Source organism: Colobus angolensis, unplaced genomic scaffold (genome assembly GCF_000951035.1).
Source record: "Colobus angolensis palliatus isolate OR3802 unplaced genomic scaffold, Cang.pa_1.0 Scaffold297, whole genome shotgun sequence".
In the NCBI taxonomy this organism is placed as follows: domain Eukaryota; kingdom Metazoa; phylum Chordata; class Mammalia; order Primates; family Cercopithecidae; genus Colobus; species Colobus angolensis.
In genome coordinates, this window is record NW_012116232.1 from 2,401,085 (window position 1) to 2,427,137 (window position 26,053).

Genomic DNA, 26,053 nt, shown 5'->3' on the forward strand with positions numbered 1-26,053 from the left:
TTCATGAATCTGTCAATTATCTGTCAACTTAAATATCCCTCTTCAAGTAGCTGTCAGTTATTTTGTGCATGTTAAATAATGTAATTTTAAATTAACAATCGCTTTCGAAATTTCTTTTCTGAGTTATACACTTATAACATTTGAGAATGGATTTTCAGGTTTTCTTGTGAGTCAGAGTTGCGTAAGAGAAAACATAATGAAAATGTTGTGCATGATTCCTTTTCACTTAGTCTCTGTTTTATCTCAGCCACATATTTAATTTCTTCTCAATGCTTTCGCTGTTTGTAAAGGTAAAATGTTATGAGATTATCTAGAATGAGCTTTGTTTCCCACAATATCAATGAAATTAAAGAGAAAACTCTTTATATCTATTGTGTCCATATTTAGTACTGTAGGAGCCTATGTATACAATAGTAATAAATCAAATTTTTTTTAGTTAAATTATCAAATGATCTTGCTTCTTATGGATTCACATTGACAGGATGAGTAGGACAAAATAATTGCCAATGCTATAGCACCTACCACATGCCAGCACTGTTCTTGGCTATTATTATGTATTTTATGTAATTAAAATTTACAAATTTTAACTCATTTAATGTTCATAGAACCATATGAATTAAGTAATATCACCCTACCCATTACATAGATAGAAAAATGGAGATGCTATAGTAAATGACCATCAACAGGAAAATTGAGATGCTATGTAGTTAAATGACTTGCCCAATGTAGTAGAACAGTAGTTGAGATCAAGTTGTCTGGCTCCCGAATCTGTGCTCTTAACTACCATGCTGTAAATAACAATATCAAAACATCCGATTAATTTGTGTAATTTTGCCTTTTGTTAAAGACTTTGGTTTTTATTTTGACAGAATGAAGCATATTAATACTTTCCTCAGTAAACAATTTTGAATATCCGAAGATTTTTAAATTTAATTGTAAAAGTCTGAAATTATTGAAAATATGTATCAATCTCCAGGACAAAGAAAAAAAAAAGACAGAAAGAATGAAAGAAAAAAGGAAAGAAGGAAGGAAGGAAGGAAGGAAGGAAGGAAGGAAGGAAGGAAGGAAGGCAGGCAGGAGGGCCCAGTTTGTGCTTGATTGATCAGTTTGAAAGGTGCTGACTGTAAAAGACAGTGTCTTCAGGATTTGGATCATGTTCCTTTAGTATTTTGATTTCCTAAGATAAATCTGTGAAGACTTTAAGAGGAGGCAACTATACTACTTTTGTTCAATAAAGTTTCTTTTTCAGTGCTTGAAGTAATTAATGTTTGACACCTCTCAGCAAGATTCCTCATCTTGAATTCTACAATCCTGGAGAATAGGTTTCATGTTTTCTTCAATATTCTGTTCCATGTTTCTAGACCACTGCTTTGTATTTTAGTGAGCATTCAATTAACCTCTGTTGAATGAATTATGTCAAACTGCATTTTAATTTAGTTTGTATCTATATGCTTACTATTTAAAATAAGCTATTTAGAATAACATAAATGAAACATAAATGAAAATGAATTTTTAGGCATAATAATCTATTTTTAATCATCATACATTGTTATTGAGATACTTTGCCTTGATTTTCAGTACTGAAACTTTTGACATTCAAACAAAAAGAGTAGCATCTTTTGTAAACATAAATCCATGATGTTCACAGATTTACAGAGATGTTTAGAAAAGTAATGTAGTTAATATGTAGAATAATTTCTGAATGAATATTGCAGCCTGAGATGAAAATAAGACTCATATATTTACCTTTTCTTTTAAACTTATTTATGGTAACAGTGATGAATGAAATATTTTACTGTTCTAATGTTGGTGAAATTATATTGTGGTAAAAGCTTACACAAAGTAAGCCCTAAATCCATATATATATATATATATATATAGCCAGGCGCGGTGGCTCACGCCTGTAATCTCAGCACTTTGGGAGGCCGAGGTGGGTGGATCACCTGAGACTGGGAGTTCAAGACCAGCCTGACCAACATGGAGAAACCCTGTCTCTGCTAAAAATACAAAATTAACTGGGGTGGAGCTACTCGGGAGGCTGAGGCAGGAGAATCGCTTGAACCCGGGAGGCTGAGGTTATGGTGAGCCGAGATCTCACCATTGCATTCCAGCCTGGGCAAAAAGAGCGAAACTTCATCTCAAAAAAAGCAAAAAAACAAACAAAAAAAGCCGAGCGCAGTGGCTCACGCCTGTCATCCCAGCACTTTGGGAGGCCGAGGCGGGCGGATCACAAGGTCCGGAGATACAGACCATCTTGGCTAACACGGTGAAATCCAGTCTTTACTAAAAACATATAAAAAATTAGCCGGACGTGGTGGCGGGCGCCTGTAGTCCCAGCTACTCAGGAGCTTGAGGCAGGAAAACGGAGTGAACTCCTGGGAGGCAGAGCTTGCAGTGAGCCTAGATCGCACCACTGCACTCCAGCCTGGGTGACAGAGCAAGACTCCATCTCAAAAAAATAAAACAAAATAAAAATCATTATATTTAAGTTAATTTGTTCAGTAGAGACTGAATTGTTTATTTCACTAAGATCTGAGGCCAGGATATAAACATGATGGTAATATACGCATTGTATAAATAATGTCTTTGGATTACTTACTTATTTTATACAATAACACCTCCCTTTTTTTTTTTTTTCTTTTTTTTTCTTTTTTGCAGGTTTCAGATTTGGGATATTGGTGTTTCTGTTTCGGAGGAAGTATTCTTTTTATTTTTAATTTAAAGAAAATTCATCAGTCTCGGAATAGAGAAGAGGAACTAGAAATATACGTATTTTGTTTCACATTTGAACAGTCATTCTTGAGGAATACTCCATACCTGAGTGGACAGCCATGTGGCCATCGCAGCTACTAATTTTCATGATGCTTTTGGCTCCAATAATTCATGGTAAGATTTTTCAGATTTTTGTGTAATGCTTAACGTTTTCTCACTTATTCATACTAGACACTTCCTTGGGATCTTTGCTCTGAGATTACTTTGTAATTTTTCCTTACAATATGTTAGTATGAGTAAGTTAAAATAAAAGAACATAATGTGTATTTATTTATTTATTTTTATTTTTATTTTTTTATTTTTATTTTTTTTGAATCGGAGTCTCACACTGCCACCCAGGCTCGAGTGCAGTGGCACGATCTCGGCTCAGTGCAAACTCCGCCTCCCGGGTTCACACCATTCTCCTGCCTCAGCCTCCTGAATAGCTGGGACTACAGGCGCCCACCACCACACCTGGCTAATTTTGTTTTTGTATTTTTAGTAGAGACAGGGTTTCACCGTGTTAGCCAGGATGGTCTCCATCTCCTGACCTCGTGATCCGTCCGCTTCGGCCTCCCAAAGTGCTGGGATTACAGGCGTGAGCCACTGCACCCAGCCCATAATGTGTATTTTAAGCTGAAATAGTTATGAGTTTTCAGTTGCATTTCTTAAAGTGCCTATTGAAATGTCTTTAAAACTAAAAGGCTTTTTAAAAAGAACACTTGCATTTTATTTTTAGATTTTTCCACACTTTTGGAAAATCAGCTGAATTATTAATTATCTCATTTATTGTGATTTTTTTGGCTTACATAGTTTCATACTTAAAAAAACATTTTTAATGTAGTAAATTTGGGCATTTGAAAGAAAACTCCAAAAGTAAAATCCTACTTATTCAAAAGTATCTGCTTTACACAACCAAGTAATTATTTTTTTCTATGAGTATTTACTATTCTGCACAATCTTTAATATACAGAACACAAACAATAATCTTCCAATAAAGGGAAATTATTTTTGTACTATACCTTGTAATGCAAAAACACAAACAAATAAGAAAAAAAAAAGAAGAAGAAGAACGGTCAGGCATGGTGGCTCAGGCCTGTAATCCCAGCACTTTAGGAGGCCGAGGCGGGCAGATCACGAGGTCGGTATATCAGGACCATCCTGGCTAACATGGTGAAACCCTGTCTCTACTAAAAATACAAAAAAAAGTAGCCAGGTGCGGTGGTGGGCGCCTGTAGTCCCAACTACTCTGGAGGCTGAGGCAGGAGAATGGAGTAAACCAGAGAGGCGAAGCTTGCAGTGAGCCGAGATCGTGCCACTGCACTCCAGACAGAGCGAGACTCCGTCAAAATAAATAAATAAATAAATAAATAATAATAATATTAATGTCTGTTTTCACTTTTTAAAGAAAGATGATGTTATGGAAACATGCTAATATACTTAACAGACATGTATACTTAATGTTGTTCATTTAGACATCTTTGTATTTATAACAAAAATATGATAGATTAGAAATGACATACCTTTGCAAATTTTATAAAATATATCACATTATTTAATATATAAGTGAGACATTTATATTCTGTACAACTTAGTGTAATATTCACTGAATCTCTCTCAAACCTAGTAAATTAAAGTCTATATGTAAGTTCCTCTTACACAATTTAATGTTTTTGGCTAATTATCATTGATTTTTTTCCCTAAGATGAAAATGTTGTAATATAGTCTCTCTCTCATATGTTGATGATAATTATAGCAAAGAAAAAAGGACACAGCTGTATTTGCCACTGCTTAGGAGGTCTCAGAATATTATAGTGTAGCAAGCAGCTGAAATGAATTTTTAGCCTCTTTAGCTCACTTTTGGTTTTTAATTGACTACAGAAACTCATTGTAGTTCATCAGTGATGCAATTCTGAATCTGGCCTGTGTTCTTAAGTTTTAACATGAATTGCATTTTGCTGTCATTCTAAATACTGGGTAACGTAACTTCTTTTGAAGTTTTCCTCTAAAGCTCCCTGGATGCAACATATTTAGTTCTGACAATTCACTCTATTATAAGGTAGAGATGTTTGTAAAATGGGAGTATCCTACTTATTCAACCATCTCAACCATCTTGTTTTAAGCAAACTTGTCTAAAATATCAAAATATTTTCTTAATTCATATACTGATACATTCACGTTCTCTGCATGGGCACATACAACATTTTGTGACGTGGGAAAATAAATATAATTACATTACTTGAAACAATGCTTTTCTAAGTATCCATATATGTAAAGGTGATTTAAATTAGACTTTTTATGTTATAAAAATACCTCCCTTATAATGTTATTTGAGAATAAAATAAATAGCATATGTAAATAAGACAGCACAGTGCACAGAAAATATTTAGCACTTGAACATGTGAATTTCCTTCATCATATAATCTATCCCTCCAGTTAATTTTTGTTCCAGTAAATTATAACAACCAGGAATTAGCTAGCCATAAGAGCTGATTTATTTAATGTTGATACTAAGGAAAAAAAGAAAAATATCTACATATATATTTACACACACACAATTCATATTTAAAAGATCAAACTAAAATTACCTTTGTTAGAGAAAATTAGGTTAAAAATAGCAGAAACAGACGTTGCAAGAAAGATTCCTTTTTCAGAACTAAAATGCCTGGTCCCTAAAACTGACACATACTATGTATTTCAGTGGACCCCTAAATGTGGCTGAGCCTTGGGTCTTGGGTCTTGGTTTGGGGACTGATAATCTGCATTGAAAACACACACACACACACACACACACACAGAGAGAGAGAGAGAGAGAGAGAGAGAGAGAATATCTCCAAGTAACTTTTAGAAGCATTAAATCAACCCCTAATATAATGATAGGACATGTAAAAGACTGATCTGATATGCAAAATACTCTGGGCTAAAAAAACATCATTTCCATTTTATATGGACTATTCAATATTATCTTGAGTTTTGAACCATAGAGGACAAAACAATATAGAATCTTTTTTCTGATAAACTTTATCCTTTATTTTAAAACTTTGCACCTGAGAAAATACAAGTCGATTTTGTCTTTCTTCTTTAAGAAGGCTTTTTCTTTTGCCTTTGTTATACCACTTCTGACTTGTGAATGAAGGACTTTATAAGCAGCCTTTTGGAATCTAACTTGCTCATAAGTAGAAAAATATACCTTTGATCAAGTGTTGAACTATAACAGGATAGGAATTTTTAGAGTCCCCATCAATCCTGGCTTAAGAGAATACTGCATAACTTGAAACCTTAGGTGACTGAGTTAAAATGTATGTCACAGTTATAGAAGTACTTTTGTTTCCAACATATCCTCTGCTGATGTCTCCTTGCTACTGCTAAGATGTCCAGATATTTTACCCTCTTGATCATTGGGAATTAATTCTTCTGAGTGATGATCTGAATTGCTATCCCTTTCTTCAGAGAAAATAGTAATGATGACTACTGATTTTATAGCCATAAACTTTAGACGTTTTAGTTCACTTAATGTTCACTATAATTGCATAGGTTTTTTTATTATTTGTTATTATTATTATCATCACCATCTTTACAGATAAAGACATTGAGGTACACAGTGGTAAAGTAAATTGAGGTCACACAGCTATTAAGTGACACAGAGGGAATTTAAAATCAAGGACTTGGCTTTTGAGCTCTGCTCTTGCTGGCAGTAGATATCCAATTCCTATCAAGGCCATTCCTCTTTACATAGAATCTCATCGCAACTCTCCTGGTCACTTGGGAGCAGGTGAGGCAGAAACATTGACCATCTGCCTCTTCCATGTTCTTGGGACAGACAGACTGTGGTTCTGAAGCCTGACAGACCAGAGATGAAATTCCAGCTCTGCCACCTACTGGCTCTGTAATCTTGTTTATCTGTCAACTGGTTAATAAATATAATGAATTTAATCACTACAAGCCAGAAAACTGCTAGATGCTAAAGACAGGATAGTGAACAAAAGACTTGTATTTCTTCCCTCAGCGAGCTTACAGTAACCTAAAAATGTGTAGCTTAATATAATTTTCATCTGTAAAAATGAACATGTATTCCTTGCAGAGCTATTTTAAGAAATAGATGTAATTATATATGGCAAACTTCTAACATGGTGCTTTGGCATTTGATAAACCTTTCATTTTTTTCCCTACTCCTTTCTTACCTTGAAATAGAGGTAAACCCCTGAGCAAGGTAAGGAAAATAAATAATTACTGTTATTCTAACCCTGAGAATGGAAATAAATCTTTTTCTACTCAAACCTCAATATTTATGTTTTGCCAAACATTTCTAAATACTAGTATCCAAACAAAATTATTATCAATATTACTAATATCTAAACAAAATTATTCTCACTATGTAGGAATGTTTAAATTAGTATTTTAATTGGTTATATATAATTGTTAGGGTTATATTTTTGCATAATCTCTACATGCACAAAATTAAAAACTAAGCTAAATAATTAATTCTGATAATGTTTATGTTAATTGAATAATCCCCATTTGCTCTAAATAGTCTGGTCAATGTTTTATATAGGAAAACAAAACAAGTATGTCAATATCGTATAAATATGTACAATTTAAATTAAGAAATGTCCCTGCTTCTGTGTTTATCTGTCCATATTCCGTGTCTCTGTGTACTTCTGTATTTCTCTTTTTCTGTTTTCCATGACTGTGTCCCCTTCCTGTAGAGCCATAAAATCCTTATCTATAATGCAATGAGACCTGGCAGAAGAGGAACAGCTGAAGCAGATGGCCAGTTCTTTGCTGTGCACTACTGTAGTGTTGCATAAAGATAAAGGATTCTTTTTGTTGTTTCTCTATTGATGTGATTGGGAGCAAGGAAAAAATAAGGAAATTGGAGAGCGAGAACCCAGTAATAACGTAGGTACCTGGGGCTCATTTTGATTGGCAGTAAAGAGACATCAAGGTCCAATGTGGGACCTTGGGCTGGGAGATCTGTTCCTGGGAGGTAACTACACCCAAGCCCCAACTGACCGGGAGTTCAGAAGGTGATTGTGGTGCTCAAATATTTCAACCACATCTCAACTTATTTGAACCTTACTTGTAAAAACTGAATCATAGTTGAAGAGGTAGAAAGCAGGATCATTGGCACCTAAACTAGGAATAACGGCGAGCAGTATGTTTTACAGCGTCTTCACAGAAAAAGAAAAGTATAATATAAAAAAAAATTCTAGAACCACCTTATGCATGCTTTTTTCCTGCAATTCTATTGCTAAAGTTGCATCTGTATTTATATATTCAGGGACTTTACTGGTTAGCCTACATTTCATCACGTGCAAGAAATAACTTACAATAAACAGTTCTTAGTAGGGATAAAAGAATGATCAGATGCATATTTGCTTTTATGTAATTTTCACCTTATTGTTAATCTGTGTTTACAATTATAATACTGATGTCAATGATTTAAGATAATACTTATATATTTTGTAACTTCTAATAGGATATGAAACTTGAAAAAGTACAAAATTACATTTAACTACATAGCATTTTATCATATAATTCTTTCTATGAAGATGTGTTTTATTAGTTCTGAAAAAGTCAGGTTGACTTCTAAGCTCTGCTTAACTTGGTTATTTTTAGAAATTAATCATCCTTGAAATGTTTATAATGCTTGCCAGCCTAGGTAATTTGTAATATCTGCAGTAATATAACTATGTTTATGGTCAAATACATTATACAGAAAAATTCGTGCCATGGTAATGATATATGAGGTTACTGCTAACACATCCAACACCATCCACATTAGCCAGTGGGTACTGAGTTTTAAAATACGTATTTTATAAGCTAACTACACAATCGCTAGTATCACAATGTAAGCTACAAACATGCATTGCTGATAGCTTTACTTTATGTGTAAGAATTTGTTTAGAAACTTTCCCCAAATACTCAGTATGCAGGTTGGCAGTTTGAAAAAAAAATTTTTTTTTAATTTTGTACTTGCAAAGATGTTACATATGAATTTAATTGAAGTAATAATCTATGAGTGACATGTACATATTTGGAGTAAAATAGCTTTTTCCTATATTGAAATTTTATATATTGTGACTATTTGAGGTGCTTGTAATTTATCACACTTTTATATTTCTTGTTCTGCGGTGGACTCTGACTGCAATAGGATTGTTGTTTTATATTTAATGTTGAACAAATTTAAAAATATTTGAATATACAATATAAAATCATTGTTTTCTTATTCTCTGGATTACTATTTACTTGAATCCTCAGTATAACTGGGTTATTTATAAATGGGTTATTTTTCTTTATATTGTCAAATTATGAGCATTCTTTATAAAAATATCTTTTTTGAAAAGACAGTAAGATATCGTTAGAAGACATTTAATTTTAAGTGTTTTTTAGACTATTTTTTCTAAGAATAGCTTTTAAATTTTTTATTTTTAAAATTTTAATTTTAAGTAAAAATTTCAAATATTGTTATTAGTAAAAAGTAATTTTTTATTAATACATAACATTTGTACATGTTTAAGGGGGTACATACGGTATTTTGATACATGCATACAGTGTATAATGATCAAATCAGAGTACTTAAGGTATTCTTCACTTCAACCATTTTTCATTTTTTTGTGTGGGGAACGTTTCAGATTTTCTGGGAGGCTATTTGCCTGTATTTACCCACTTAAATTCTCAGGTATTTTATGTTGAATCATGCACCATTTTTCTACCCTCATCACTTCAAATTCTTCAACCCCCTTTTTGTAAGACAGGGTCTCACTCTGTCACCCAGGCTGTAGTGCAGTGTCATAATCAGAGTCCACTCTAACCTCAACCTCCTGGACTCAAGCAATCCTCCCACTTCAGCCTCCCAAGTTGCTAGGACCACAGGCATCCACCACCACGCCTGGTTAATTTTTAAAATGTTTTCATAAAGATGGAGTCTTGCTTTGTTGCCCAGACTGGTCTCAAACTGTGGACCTCCAGCAATCCTCCTGCCTTGACCTCCCAGATTACTGAGATTATGGGTGTGAACCACTGTACCCAGCCCCCTTTTACTCATGTATTTGATTCCTCAAAGTAGTTCATTCATTCAGGATTTTTTTTTTAAAATGATTTTTAATTATTATGGATATTTAATAGTGCATGTCTATGGGATGCATATAATATTTGATACAAGTATACAATTTGTAAGGATCAGTTACTCCAGGGTAATTAGGGTATCTATCATCTCAACTATTTTTATTTATATGTGTTAGGAATATTACAATTCTACTCTTTTAGTTATTTTGAAATATGCAATGAATTACTGTTGGCTATAGTCACCATATCTTGCTTCTGAACACTAGATCTTATGCCTTCTACCTAACAGTATTTTTGTACCAACTAACCATCTTCTCTTCTTCTTTCTCCTCTCCAGTAATCTTCCCATCCTCTGGTGACCATCTTTCTACTCTCTGTCTCCATTAGCTTAATATTTTTTTATTTCTCATATATTACTGACAACATGCAATGTTTGTCTTTCTATACCTGGCTTAAGAATTTCATCACTTTTTTATTGCTGGATAATATTTCATTGTGTATATGTAACCACATTTTCTTTATCCATTCATTCATTGATGGATACTTAGGTTGATTCTGTATCTTGGCCATTGTGAATAGTGTTGCAGTAAATATGAGAGTGCACATATCTCTTCAATATACTGATTTTCTTTCTTTTCCACATATGCCCAGCAGTGGGCATTTCTGGATCATGTGGTAGTTCTTGTAGTCTTTTGAGGGACCTTCATGCTGTTCTCCACAGTGGCTACACTATTTACATTCCTACCAATAGACAAAGGTTCCCCTTTCTCCACATCCTCACCAGCATTTGCTATTGCCTTTTTTTTTTTGGATAACAGCCATTTTAACTGTGGGAGATGATATTTCATTATAGTTATAATTTGCACTTCTCTAATGATTAGTGATGTTGAGCATTTTTCATTTACCTGTTGGTCATTTGTATATCTTCTTTTGAGAAATGTCTATTCACATCTTTTGCTCATTTTAAAATCAGATTGATTTTTTTCTTGTTGAGTTATTAACTCTTGTCAGATGATGGTTTGCAAATATTTTCTCCCATTCTTGTGGGTTTTCTCCTCACTTTTTTATTGTTATTATGACTTCCAAAATTAATAATTGTCCATAATTGAAACTTTATTTTTATGGGAAACCTGTATACTGGTGAATTGTATACAAAACAGCAAGGCAATTCATTGGGTTCTATTAGTTTTCAATTATTTTTCCTAAGAAAATGATGAAGATAATTAAACTTTGGTAACCAAGAAAAATTTCTATTTTTGGTTGAGTCTGAATTTTTTTGAGATTTTGGAAATCCTCTTTTTTATATTTTTATATCTTTGCTCAAATTATGTTATAAATATTGAGTCTTTCATTTTATTTCTGTAGATTGTTTTTCTCTAATATATTCTGCAAATTACTGAATGCCTCTTTTAGTTCATCTCAAGAGTAATTCTGTAGCTTTGCATCTCTCTATCAAATCCACATATTATATATTAGTGTCCTCTGGACTCACATTACATCTTTTAATAAAAAAAAAATGGAAATCAGCAGAGAACCTGGGGTTTTATATGGCAAGGATAATTAATGATTTATAAATGTTGATACTGAATAGCTCCTGTAATTTTCAGGAACTATAGAAGATCGTGTCAGCATATTTAGGAAGCATTGCTTACATGAAGTCCAGAAACTGAAATGTACAATATCATCTAATCTAAACTGCTTTACAATCCTATCTTGTATCGTCCTATTAAATGAAGTAGAACGATCTTAAGCCTTAGAGTTTAACTCCAGTTCCATTACTTCCAAGATATATGATCTTCAAGAGTTTAAATCACAGTTTATTTATTTGTTAAATAAGTAATTAGGCCTACTTTGGTATAGTATAAGGATTAAATAAAATAATGTATAAAAAGGCCCTAATATAAAGCCTCACACATTTAATCCTGGGAGAATGGGGTCATTAAAACATACCTTTAGGAATTAGAACCCAAAAAACAAATGATCTGAATAGTAAGCAAAATTTAAAATACAACACCATCTTGGGGTCACTTACATTCCACAGTTCTTTTTCAAAGACTGCATTGTATATTCTTAATCCCCATTGTGACAGTTTCTCTAATTATGAGTCTACACATTTGTACACACATCTCATCATTATATTTAGGACTCAGCCACTGGACTGTAACTAAGTCTTTAATGAGTTACTAATGAACATCTTAAGCTTAGATCAGCATTCAAAGAAAAATGTTAAAGGGTGTTGAAAAGCTATTCGAAGTGCAATTCTGTCACTTTTAATTAGACTGTAAGTCCAATAAAATATCCTGTCATCACTCTTCTTTCTAAGTTTGAAAAAATTGAATAGTGAGTGATGGATATACCCTCACTTTGGTATCATTAGTTTTATGTGAAATTAAAAAGGGTAAATTCAGTGACCTAAATTAGAGAAATCATTCTTTTGATTAAATGCAAAGATAAAAATAACATGCAAACATAAAATAGCATTTTAAAACATTTCATTCTTTTTTCTTGGATTCAGATGACTTTAAAACAGATTGATTTCGTTGTTGCATTGGAGAATAACAGGAAAATATCTAATGATTAGATATGTAGGTTAAAAACATAAAAATTAAAAAAAAAACCCTCTGTATTTATAAAAGAACAAATAGTCTGCTTTCACTCATTATAGATTCTCTCCAAGCTGTTAGAGATATCACAAGAGTAGTAAACATAAATATTACCTGAATTAGATCAGAACTAATCTTTAGTATAGCTCTCCATACAAATCAACAGTGATGGTGACAATTTAGCAATGATCCTTTTTCTTCTTTTTTTTCTCCTTTTGATAGGGAAGTTGAGGAAACCATGCAGACCTTAAGGGCACATTATTTAATAATGAAGACAAATAAAGCATAAAATTTAAAGCAACAGGCTGGTATGATGCTCTTCCTCCAGGGAACACTACACAATTGCTTAAAAGGAGGCCTTTTAGATTAGTTACAATAGCTGGATAGTTGGAATAGCTGTGATAGCACAGATGTATTAGAGGTTACAGGCTGTTGGCAGGCTTTATGGTGTCCCTCTGCAGACAGATAAAAAACCACCATGTCGATTTTTAAAAGTAGGTGTCCAATAATAATCACATTCTATGTATACCACCAACATAACGTAATCGATTATTTTGACATTTGAGCCTGTTAACATATTTGCTGTCTTGTTAAACAGAATTTAGGCATTCATTGAAACTTATGAACATTAAGATGTGAAATGGTTTGGCTCTGTGGCCCCACCCAAATCTCATCTTGAATTGTACTTCCATAATTCCCACGGGTTGTGGGAGGGACTTTAAAACAGATTGATTTTGTTGTATGTGTTGAGAAAGGCGGATGGGTGGGAAAAATACCTTAACTACCATAAAAAAGCAAAACAGTTCTCATTCTTCTCAGATGTCTTCAGAAATGCCAGTTATTATTTACTTAGGAGAGGGAGCTAGAACTCACTAGCAAAACAAACCTCTGTCAATATATGGATCATTTTTGCTCATTTTGCCCACACATTAGTTATAATTGGCAGTATGATTAAGGAAGAGTGCCTCATTACTATAGTTGTAAAGATTTTTAAAGAAAGGATTTACTTTACAGCATTCTGAAAGTATAGTTGCCATACAATTAAAAAATTGATATTCTTGAGGAGGGGATTAGAGGGAAAAACAAAGTCAATGTTATCCAAATAACAAATTCTAAAGGTTTTTTGTTCCCATGAATTTAAATGTGTTTGCATTATGTTTACAAGGAAGCAGGTGTTTGGAAAATCCTACTATTAGTTATCATTCCTCTTAAGGTACATAATACAGATTTTATTTCACTGGAATGAAAAAAATCATCCTTTTGGTCAGAAGCCAAATCTCTAATAAATTTATCACTAACAGAAATCTGTGCTTACTCATTTTCAGAAGTGTTTAAGGTATTTACATCACAGTATTACAACTGAGGCAACAATTATAATGAAAGTCACTATATTTCCCTTTATTGATAGGATACATAAAATGCAAGCTATGAAAACCTATTAAAAAGTAATCTTAAAAAGTTCTTCTTTTGTTCTTTAACAAAATGAAATGTTTCCCTTTAGCTTTATTCACAGTCACGTGTTTGACTCACTGCTCTCAGCGTGTTTTATAAAACTTTTGTAACATAGTAGCTTAGTGTTCTGATATTGACTCTAATGTGTAAAAGCAAACTATTTATTCTTTTATAAATACAGAAATTTTTAAAATTTTTTTAACCTACATATCTAATCATATCTGGATCTTTTTTCCTCATGTCATCTGTTATTTATTTTTATAATTTCAATTGTTATATTAGAGTCAGGGGGTAAATGTACAGGTTTGGTATAGGAGTATATTGCATGACTCTGAGGCAAATGATCCTGTCACCCAGGGTATTGAGCATACTACCCAATAGGTAGTTTTCCGACCTTGCCTTACTCTCTCTCTTAGTTCCCAGTGTTTATCGTTCTCATCTTGTATTAGTCCATTTTCATGCTGCTGATAAAGACATTCCTGAGATTGGGAAGAAAGAGAGGTTTAATTGAACTTGCAGTTTCAGATGGCTCAGGAGGCCTCAGAATCATGGTGGGAGGCAAAGGCACGTCTTACTTGGCAGTAACAAGAGAAAAATGAGGAAGACGCAAAAGTGGAAACCCCTAAACATCAGATCTCATGAAACTTATTCACTACTATGAGAACAGTATGGAGGAAACTGTCCCTATGATTCAAACTATCCCACCGGTTCCATCCCACAACCCATTGGAATTATGGGAGTACAATTCAAGATGAGATTTGGGTGAGGACACAGAGCCAAACCATATCACATTTTTTTTTTTTTTTTTTCCTTGAGACAGAGTTTTGCTCTTGTTGCCCAGGCTGGAGTGCAATGGCACCATCTCGGCTCACCACAACCTCCGCCTCCTGGGTTCAAGTGATTCTCCTGCCTCAGCCTCCTGAGTAGCTGGGATTATAGGCACCTGCCACCACGCTCAGCTAATTTTTGTGTTTTTAGTAGAGACAGGGTCTCGCCATATTGGCCAGGCTGGTCTTGAACTCTTGACCTTGGGTGATCCACCCGCCTCGGCCTCCCAAAGTGCTGGGATTACAGGTGTGAGTCACTGCACCCAGGGCATATCACATCTTAATGTCCATAAGTTTAATGTTTAGCTTCCACTTGTAAGTCAACATATGCAATCTTCGGTTTTCTGTTCCTGTGTTAATTCACTTAGGGTGATGGCCTCCACTGGCATCTATGTTGCTGAAAAGGACATGATTTCATTATTTTTTATGGCTGCATAGTATTCCATGGTGTGTGAGTATATATACATACATATATCTATATATACCTATATATAGAGAGAGAGAGAGAGAGAAATAATTGTATTTTTCCAGTCTACCATTGATGAGTACTTGGGTTGATTCCATGTCTTTGGAATTATAAATAGTGCTGCAATGTATATACAAATGCATATGTCTTTTTGGTAGAATAATTTATTTTCCTTTGGGTATATACCCAATAATGGGAATACTGGGTAGAACAATAGTTCTGGTTTTAGTTCTTCAAGAAATCTCCAACCTGCTTTCCACAGCAGCTGAACTAATTAGCATTTCCACCAACAGTATGTAAGCATCCCTTTTACTCCACAGACTCGCCAGCATCTGTTACTTTTTGTCTTTTTAATAATAGTCATTTTGACTGGTGTGAGATGGTATCTCGTTGAGGTTTTGATGTGCATTTCTCTGATGATCAGTGATATTGAGTGTTTTTTTGGTGTGTGTTTGTTGGCCGCTTATATGTCTTCTTTTGAGAAGTATTTGTTCATGTCCTTTGCTTGCTTTTTAATGGGGTTATTGTTTTTTGCTTGTTGAATCATTTAAGCTCTCTGTAATATTAGACGTTTGTCAGATGCATAGTTTGCAAATATTTTCTCCCATTCTGTGGGTTGTCTGTTTACTCTGTTGATAGTTTCTTTTGCTGTGTGAAAGTTCTTTAGTTTTATTAGGTCCCACTTGTCAATTTTTGGTTTTGTTGCAATTGTTTTTGAGGACAGTCGTAAATTCTTTCTTAAGGCTAATGCCAGAATGATACTTTCTAGGTTTGCTTTTAGGATTTTTATAGTTTAGCGTCTTACTTTTAAAATTTTAATACATCTTGATTTAATTTTTGTATATGCTGAAAAGTAAGGGCCTTGTTTCGTTATTTTGCATACATGGCTAGCCAGTTACCCTAACACCCTTTATTAAATAGGCAGTCATTTCCCCGTTGTGTATTTTTGTCAACCTTGTTGAAGATCAGATGGTTGTAGGTGTGTAGCTTTATTTCTGGCGTCTCTATTCTGTTCCATTTTTCTATTTGTCTGTTTTGTATTAGTACAACACTGTTTCTGTCATTGTAGCCTTATAAGGTAGTTTGACGTTTGGCAATGTGATGCCTCCAGCTTTGTACTTTTTGCTGAGGATTGCTTTCGCTACTGGGGCTCTTTTTTGATTCCATAGGAATTTTACAATTGTTCATTTCTAATTTTGTAAAAACTGACATTGATAGTTTTATAGGAATAGCATTCAATCTGTAGAGTGCTTTGGGTGGGCAGTATGGCCATTCTAGCAATATTAATTCTTCTAATCCATGTGCAGGGAATGTTTTTCCATTTGTTTGTGCTATCTCTGATTTCTTTGAGCAGGGTTTTGTAGTTCTCCTTGTAAAGATCTTCTACTTCCCTCATTAGATGTATTCCTAGATGTTTTGTTTTCTTGATGAGTATTGCAAATGTGATTATGTTCTTGATTTGGCTCTTAGCTTGAATGTTATTGGTGTATAAAGGTAGCTCATGCCTGTAATCCCAGCACTGTGGAGGGCTAGGTGGGCTGATCATCGGAGGTCGACAGTTCAAGACCACCCTTGCTAACTTGGCAAAACCCTCTCTCTACTAAAAATACAAAAAATTTAGCCGGACATGGTGGCAGGTGCCTGTTATCTAAGCTACTCGGGAGGTTGCAGTAGGAGAATCACTTGAACCCAGGAAGCAGAGGTTGTGGTGAGCCTCTCGAGATCACGCCACTGCATTCTCCAGCCTGGATGACAGAGTGAGACTATGTCTTAAAAAAAAAAAAAAAAAAAGAAAAAGCTGTTAATGTTTTTATGCCGATTTTATACCCTGAAACTTTACTGAAGTTGTTTATCAGGTCTAGGAGCTTTCTGCTGTCTTTAGGGTTTTCTAGACATAGAATCATATTGTTAGAAAAGAGATTATTTGATTACTTCTTTTCTTATTTGAATGACTACAAAAGTTTATCTTACTTATTTGTTTTCTTTTATTGTAACAAGCTATGTTTTGGAGAAAATTAATGAGGAACATAGTCTGAAGTGTAATTTCTTGCCCACATCAGGCATACCAGCACTTTATGATACAAGGTAGTCTGCAGAAGGAACCTGTTGAGTAAAATAACATTCAGGTATACCATAAAATCTGTTTCATTATACACAAGAGGACAATTTGTTACTACTTAGCTCAGCTATTTTCTTATAAGATCCGGACTTGAAACAGATTTTCCCCTCTGTGTTAGAACTTTCTCTTTGCAATTTCTACCTGATGGCATCTTTACTCAGGTGCTTGAATTGGATCTTTTATGACTATTGTTAGAGATTACTACCCAGCCTATAAAGAAATTATGCATCTATCATATACACCTTAGGGAGAAATCCAGAAAGGCATAATCTTTTATATGGCTAAAATGAAGGTACTGTGGGAGAGAGCCTTTCAGGTATGCATAAGGAAGCAGGATTGAAAATGTACCTTTACTTACAGAAAAGGAAATGAAAACAGTGGCCTCTTCTTTGCCCCCAACTCTTCTCTTTCCTTCCCTTTTATTATATATGTTGCAGTGAAGTTGGAGTAGACATTTTGGTAGCAATGAACCATTTGCTATTGTAACTTTTTCAATATAATTTCCAGCATTTACACAATACTTTCCTGTTAGCTAAAGAGTTTTGCACATAATAGTTCAGTGAATACTCATAACAATCCAATGAGTCATAGGTAGTAGGACTGGTAATTTTCAGATGAAAAAATAGACTCAGAGCTGTTAATGTAATGATGCAATACTATATTTTAAGTGGCTTTTGATGAGAAACTCAACCCAAAATTTCTTAGCCATCTTGGGGAAGTTCTTCCATAGGCATTTTTATAACCTACTGAGCATTTGCCTTATTTTGTAGATCTGTGATTTAAATTACAAACCAACCAAAGTAACATATTGAGATTGAGCTAGAATATAATAAAACAAAATAAGTAAATTTTTAAACTCTTCAATTAGGGAAGACGGCAATACTGTGTTTGTTTAAATCTTGGAAATAAAAAGCAACAAGATTTTGAGTACGTTTTAGTAAAGAATGGAAGGAAAATATTATGAAATTTAATGATGATTTTATACAGAGAGAACTGTTTGGTAAAATTATGGAAAGAGTGATATTAGAAAGTGGTGAGATTTGGAAAGCCTAAGCAGTAGGGGAAAAGATTTCCTACTAGGAAGGATAATCTGTACAAAGGATTAGGCAGGTATGTTCAGGAGGATAAGTATTCTCTTTCCAAGAGATACTACCAAGGTGAAAACGTGTAATATGTAGGTTAGAGTCATAGCTATATTAGTGTACATTTCTAACTCTGTAAAGCTCATGGTTGCTAATAAAGACATGGTGAAATATAACCCTAAAACACAAAAATAAATGACTTGTAAGAAAAAAATGTTAGTTTATGAGAATAAAACACTTGTAACTCTGATAAATATGCCCAGGTTGTATTTTGTTTTTAGCATGTCTCTCATTATAGAATTAGCCCATTGTTTTGTTTAGAATCCCAGCTCACTGTTATGATTAATAGCTGTTTGGAGGAATAAGCTGAATAATTGACTGAATTACAAAGTTGCTCATGTAAGAAGAACAAGAAAATAGAAACAGCTGAAGTTGGTTAGAAACAGTACTTATGTAACTTTAAAAATATACATAAATCAGTATTGATCTCTGAAAGTTATCTATCATTGAATTCTGATATTTATTGATATTTATACCAATTATATGTTCCACAGATAATATGAAAACTCTGGTATTATCATCACAAATACTTTACCTTTTAAAAACACATTATTTTTCTTTTGCTTACCTCTTGCCTCATGTCTGCCCACAACCAACATTCTGGAACAGTGATGTTCTGATGGCTTTTGATATTTAAGAGACATGGACATGGGATAAATATTTTGATCATTATAGTAGGTTATGAAATACTAATTTTATATTTCATGCTTGCCCACTAGGGAAGCAGAATGAAAGTACTTGCGTTGTAAAAATATCTGGATATGAATCAAATATAAGGATGATTTTTATATGACAATAACTCATATTGCTTACAAGGAGTATTATATATTATGTATGATTTAAAAGTTAAAACTTTAAAAACAAATGAAAATAGAAAATCGCCCCCTCAATTCAAATAAAATCCTAATCAGATATGCAGTTTTTAAAAGATAAACATGAAATTTCTCTGAAGAAGGATAGAAAGAACAAGATGTATTGACCTTATTATAGATTCCTGTCTCAGAGCCAAAATTAACTTTGTGACATCTTAAAATTGCATACAAGAGAGTTTTAAACTGTGGCCTCAAACGGTATTGGGAAAGAAACTTGGAGGGTTGCCTTCAACTTATGTTAATGCCACAACATGCTGGTGTATTTTTCATAGCTACTTTGAAAGAATCCTTTCTCTTAAAGGTCTGGAGAAAAAAAGAGACATTTAGAAAGTAAAAACTATCTTCAAATATCTGAGGAAAAGAATCTTTGAGGAGTAATTTGACCTGATTTTGTAGCCCATGTATTCAATTAAGACACGTGAGTGGAGAATGCCAGGGCATAGATACCACCTTCCTTGACCTAAGGAAACTGGCTGCTTCAGATGCTATTGTGCCCCAAGGAGAGTGAGTTTCTGAGCAAAACCTCTTCACGTGAACCTTGGGAGATCTGTGTAGCAGGAATGTTCTAACTTTCTAGCATGTGAGTTGAAAGAATCTTTGTAGACTTAAGATTTGTGTTTCTAACAGAATACCAGACACCAGACTTGTAAGTGTGCTCTTTATCTTGAAGACTTATTTGTATAATAGCTTCAGGAAGACAAGTTGGATTTATATTTATAATTCAAATAAATATTTCCACAGAAGTCATACAATATCTTGAGTATAGTACACGCATATTTTTTAAAGCAAAAGTTGAGATTTTGGCTCTGTTCTAATAACCCTTCTCTATGTGGGTAGTGTAACAGCCTCTCTAGTTTTCCTGCCACCCATTGAATTTCTTTTATAGATACAGTAAATTTAAATGAGAGTACAAACTATAGACACATAAGATACTTTGGTTCCATAGAACACGTCAGTCTACTTTTTTCAATTTACAATCAAAGTCTACTTAAGCTCCTGGTACTTTGTATTCTTTAGTCTTACTCCATGAAATCATTTTACTCCTCAAGCCAAACTACTCTTTTTAGATCCCTAAGAGTTTGCTTCCTAGTTCTATTGACATGTGTCTTTATGTTTTCTTTATTTTCAGATTTTTTTCAGTTAGATACAGGCACTATTATACTGTTTAGTTGATGCTTGATTCCATTGTTTATTCATTTTTAAATGAATTGTCATTCTTTGCCTACTCTAGAAATGGACCTTTTCTAGAAATATTTGATCTCTAGTTCAGAAGAAATCGCTATTCACATCTCCCTGTCCTATGCTACCCTTTCCTCCCCAGAGTTTTAATAATTATCCTAAACAGATTGCCTTAAAACTAATCTCTTTACCCTGGCTTACAAAGCTCATTATCTGGGTGTTGTTTGCCTTTCTGCCTTCCAGACTGTTCTTCACCTTGACGTTGTGTTTTTTCTCAAACACACCAAGGAGGTTCTAGCCAGGAGGCCTTTCCTGTATCCTGGAAGTTCTTTGGCTGTCAACTTACAGTCATACAACTGAATGTTGTATGATTAGCCACTTTAAATCTCACTAAAATCCCAATTTATATTTTATCTCCATATCCAAGTATTTCATAAAAACCTAAGTGAAGTAGTCTTTACATATTACTCTATTTAAATTTTTCATAGATTTCTTATACTAATATGGTATATTTTCTCTAATATTTATTTATGTGTTTTCTAATCTCATAATCAGAATGATGTATGATTCATTAAAGTAGCTTTGTGGTCTGTTTTCTTCACTAAATGCTCCAGCACCTAGAATAGGACCCAACATGTAATGGGAGCTCAGTAAATATTTGTTGAATGAATGAACAAATAAGCAACTTCTCCCCCACTCTAGATGTGCTTATATTTTAACTTGGCTGAGGATAAAATCTTTCAATTTTTGAATAACAGAAGTATGTAAGATAACCTATTTTGATAACCTTTGGCTAATTTTCTTCCATAGAGTAGTAATAAAGATGTTAGAGAAAACACGCCTGTATATATTCATGTAAAAATATTTTTATATTAGTCACATTGTCATTTTAGGCAATGAAGAGAGGGATATCTTAGTCGCCAAAAGATCAGAAATGATGCCACTAGAGTGAAACATTAATGAAGGCAATTACTTAGAGATGTTGATTTTCACAGCTTTTTGGTCTTGAAACTTATTTTCTTCTTTGTCACTTTTTTCATCTACACAGACTATAAAAATGGCATTCAGATTACATTTGCCTAGATATTTTAGTAATCATACATTGTAACAAATTCACATAAAAATGTTGTTTTGGGACAATGTCTCAGACTTATATGTTAAAGTTTTCCATTATAGATACATTGTTTAACATATTTCTTAATATGATTCTTTTTTTTTTATGAAAGTTGTATTATTTTATGTGTTTTGGGAGGGGTATATTTTACACTCCTAATTTGCAAATATTTTACATAGCAAGAAATTATGGCACCTCTGTATAAATTTCTAGTGTTAGAAAGATGATCATAAAATTCTCTTGCATTATTGATTTTCTTAGTTTCTCTCCTGTTTAATGTTAGCCACATAACATTATTGTGTTTTTATACATGCATGTTATAACATGTTTAAAAATACTTGTGTGAAGCAAAATCTTTTTCTTTGTAAAATTTATCCTTTCTGTTGGCAGACATATTTTCATTATCATTTCTATTAATTAAACAAGTTGCAAACAGTGTAGGGAAATGTGTATATCATGTATCAGTTTATCAGAAAAAACAATCCTATATTTAAATATCTCTATTTTCAAAGCATAAAATGTATGGGTGTTTTCTGAATTATTTTTAAAAATCATGTATACTTTTTTTTCATTATTGTCTTGGTCTTTCATATTTACTCATTTATGTAATATGTACCATTTGTCAGTAAAATCACTGTGTATATAAATGGTAAAAAATGTGTGTATATCCTTTTCACCTTAATGTCCACTACAGATCTTAATACAATATCTCTCCAAAAATGGTAGTTAAATGACCTGAAAACATATAAATAAGTATAAAAAAATCCATATAAGTGTAACCATACTTCCAACAAAACAAATAAACAAAGGAAAAACACCTCTCTGGGACTTTCTTTACCAATTACCTTATCAAACATTTTGTGTAAACATTGAGTTTAGGAACCATTATTCTTATTTACACTTATGTAGATATTAGTGTCCTTAATTTACATTAGAATGCTGTGAATCTAGAAAAATAAAAATAATATTTATATTTTTTCAGGTAGCTTACTGTGCTTTCAATAATTATGTCTAATTTTCTAATCATTATTAGAGATTTGGATGAGGGGTTTTTTTTTAGCTTAATTAAGATAGTGTTTAACTAGGATAGCATTATACTAGGGGCCAGGAGGTAATCCTCTCAGCTGTAGGGTTGTCTGAGTAGGGCCTGGGGCGGCTGGAATCTTGGGCCTATAGCCTGCGGCAGAGAGCAGCCTTGGAAATAGCCTCTACCAGGGCTCCCCTGAGGTGGGACTGAGGTGAGCAGGGGTCTGATGGTGCGCCCTGCGGTCCCCGCAGGTGGCAAGCACAGTGAACGACATCCAGCCCTTGCTGCTCCATTGCGACACGCTGAGCGCAGCCCAGGAGGCGCTCTTCCACCCAGACATCTACTTCAGCAGCCAGCTGCAGAGCGCACCGCTGCTCATCGTGGACAAGGGCCCCGTGGAGCTACCAGAGGAGTTCGTGGTCCAGGTGCCCAAGGAGCACAGATTGCAGCCCAAGGTGCGGCCAACAGTGGGGAGAGAGGGCTGGGGGTGGCTGGGCAGGGGCTCCTGAGAGGCTCAGCCCCAGGAAGTGCCCCAACTGTGTCTTCTTGTAAGTTTACTGTCTGCATTCACTTTTGTGGCTGATATTAACACTTAGTGATATCCTGGCCAGTTTTAACAATGCATGCCTGTTCTACGTTAGAGCTTCATCATTATTTTGAAATGTTTGATTTAAAATATTTGATTGGGTTTGAAGTATTCTTGCATTATCACAGGAAATTTAAAATTACTTTTAGTGACACTTTCAACTCTTGTAAAATTTGAAAGGCTGTGTAAGTTTTAACATGTCTGATCATCTGCTTGTTTGAAACAATTTTCACCAATGAAAACTATCAAGATTTTGAAAATATTATGATTAAGACGTCTTGGTTAGGGATTGTGTATTAGTCATTTAAAGCGTAAAACTTGGTAGAAAAATTATAGTTACTGAAAAAACCTAATTTTCTTATGAAAATACGGAACGTTCTTTCTATAATATTGCCTCTGCAGCCGGAAAGTATAGCAAGTGGCATCCAGCCCTGAAAGCTCCAGTGAGGAACGTTAGGTCGTATTCCCGAACACTTTACGTATTATTTTTTTATTTACATAATATTTAGGCAATGTAATTTTTGTTTTTCTCACAAAACTCCATGTGGGTACTCTTATTTCTGTCATTTCTCCCAGGGAATATAATATTTGTAACTTTCTTTGTGAAAAAGGAAAAAGCTGGGAAGCATTTGGCTGGGGGAACTATGAATATCAAATCTTTCCTGAAACACAGTCACTCTTCTGACCCAAAAATGTCTTGAGAGGGATACACATATAAGTAATACTAGCAAAAGAACATGAAATATCACAGTATTAGCTGAGTTTATCTTCTACGCCCCATTAAAGAGTTATCTGGTAAAATAAATTGGAATACTTTGTTTGTCAGGACCTAAGGGAGGTGCATCATTAATCCATTTGAGATTTGAGAGACCCGTGAGAGTTAAATGTAATTCTTCAATTACTGTGACCATGAGGCAGAGTAAGAGCATGTGTAACTTTGCATTCACAGTGGCTCTGTCTCCTAAGTGACATCGTTCAATCAGTGGCCTCAAATCTCTCCATTCAGATTGGCCTTTCTTCCTTGTAGTGGTGGTTTGGCAACAGCAGTGATGACGACAGGCAGCAAAGTGGTGGATGAGTCCATGTAATTCCATAGAAGACTGTAGAATGGACTCCAGCGTGTTCTGAAAATTCAAGGACAATGGATAGTAAATATTCCTTAAGAACTTCTTATTTTTCCCTGTTTTGTTTGTATTACCTTTTCAAACTTCAAGTCTTCTAAATTGGGTGCACTTTTATTATTCCCAGAATGTGCTTCAGCAGTCACAAAGATTTCATCATAATTTTGTCTTATGATTTATATTGTAAAACAATAATATATAATGAATATTAGTTAATTAACTCCAATGCCTATACATTCATCATAATTTCTAGTATTAAGAAGTATACAGAAGTAATATTTAATTTATATGAATTCTATAAATATTTAAATCAGCAGCTAATGTAAACACACACACACAGCTGCTGGAAACTCTCTCTTCTAACAAAAATTCAGAACATCAATTAGAATCATTGTTTCTAAGAACGTTATACTGAATTTAAATATTCTCCAATTTTTATAGCTTAATAAGATTGCTTTGTATTACTAGATTTTAGTTTTTGCCATGTATGTGGCAAGTTACAGGGCAGTGATGGGTTTTAAATCACATTTTTAAATCAATTTACAAATAGAAAAGCTGTATTATATTCTGTTTTGGACAGAGATGAAAACGAGAGTACAAGCCAATTTTATGTGATATTTTTAATGGAGACTGAGGTTAACATCTTGTGATTTAAAAGGCGCTTACAGAATTGTGTTAATCTGTTATGATGAGATGATACTTTTTGAAAGTTGCTTTTGTGTGAAAGTAATTTTATCAAGGAGACAGAAAATAAAAGTCATCTTAGAATATTCCCTGTAGAAAGAATAAAGAAGAATAAGTAAATATTGTAGGGGCATAATCTTTCCTAATATGGAAGACAGTACATACAGCTAGAATGCTTGGACAGGTATTAAAAATGAAATTGAAGTAAGAGATATCACATTATCTTGAGCTCTTTAAATTGAAAAGACGTGGAGGAATTCAAACAAGAAAATGTCAGTGAATTCAAGTTCTTCCCTTTCCTCCCCTCCTCCACCTTCACGAAACAAAAAACAAATCTGTTATAGAAGCAAGATACTTCAAGAATATAAAGCTCAAAAATAAATAAAATAATAAAGGCTGATATTACTGCAATCTTTGATTCGGAAAAAAATGATATTACTTAAAAATATATTAACCTCTGTTCATTCTGTAGGTAGCCAAACAGGCAAGTACAAATCCAATGAAAGCAGCCATAACAACAACATAACAAAATGCCCTTATTGACTTGAAATTAAACTTTTTTTCCCCCACTTTGAATTCGTTTGACTCTTGATAGCTAATAGCACTTGAGAGTTAATGAGTATTTGGATTCATACAAATCAGGACATCTTGGTAAAACAGCAAAGCCTGAAGAATTTTTTAAAATAGTTCTCCTAAGTTTCTTTTTAGCATGTTAAAGCAGAAGGAAGTCTGAGGGCAAATTTCCCAGTTAAGGACTAGATATCAAGGCTTTCCCTAGAAGCTACAGGAATGTTAATGTGTTTTTTCAATCAGCATATATCTTGGTTTATTTTTTATCTCCATGCAGCTGCATTAAAAGTTCATTGAGAAGATCTACAAATAATGTTCCTATAAGCCACACAGACAGTGGTGCCAGGCCAGTACAAGTTTTCTCTAGGAAAACAGCTAAAGCATTTCAGGCCTGACAAAACGTCTGAAAAACTCTACTCTGGGCTCATTTTAAAGTTCATCTTTTGCAAGAGCCAAAAATGCTTCCACAAGA

General features: G+C 33.8%; 1 protein-coding gene across 1 annotated transcript in view; it reads left to right on the plus strand.

The window, feature by feature from the left end:
- Nucleotides 1–26,053, plus strand: part of ADGRL3 (adhesion G protein-coupled receptor L3) — an 890,906-nt gene that overhangs the window by 294,763 nt on the left and 570,090 nt on the right. The window contains exons 3-4 of the mRNA XM_011949310.1: nucleotides 2,659–2,886; nucleotides 22,872–23,075. Coding sequence (XP_011804700.1) covers nucleotides 2,832–2,886; nucleotides 22,872–23,075 — 259 coding nt within the window. The 5' untranslated portion in view covers nucleotides 2,659–2,831. The remainder of the gene's footprint in view (nucleotides 1–2,658; nucleotides 2,887–22,871; nucleotides 23,076–26,053) is intronic.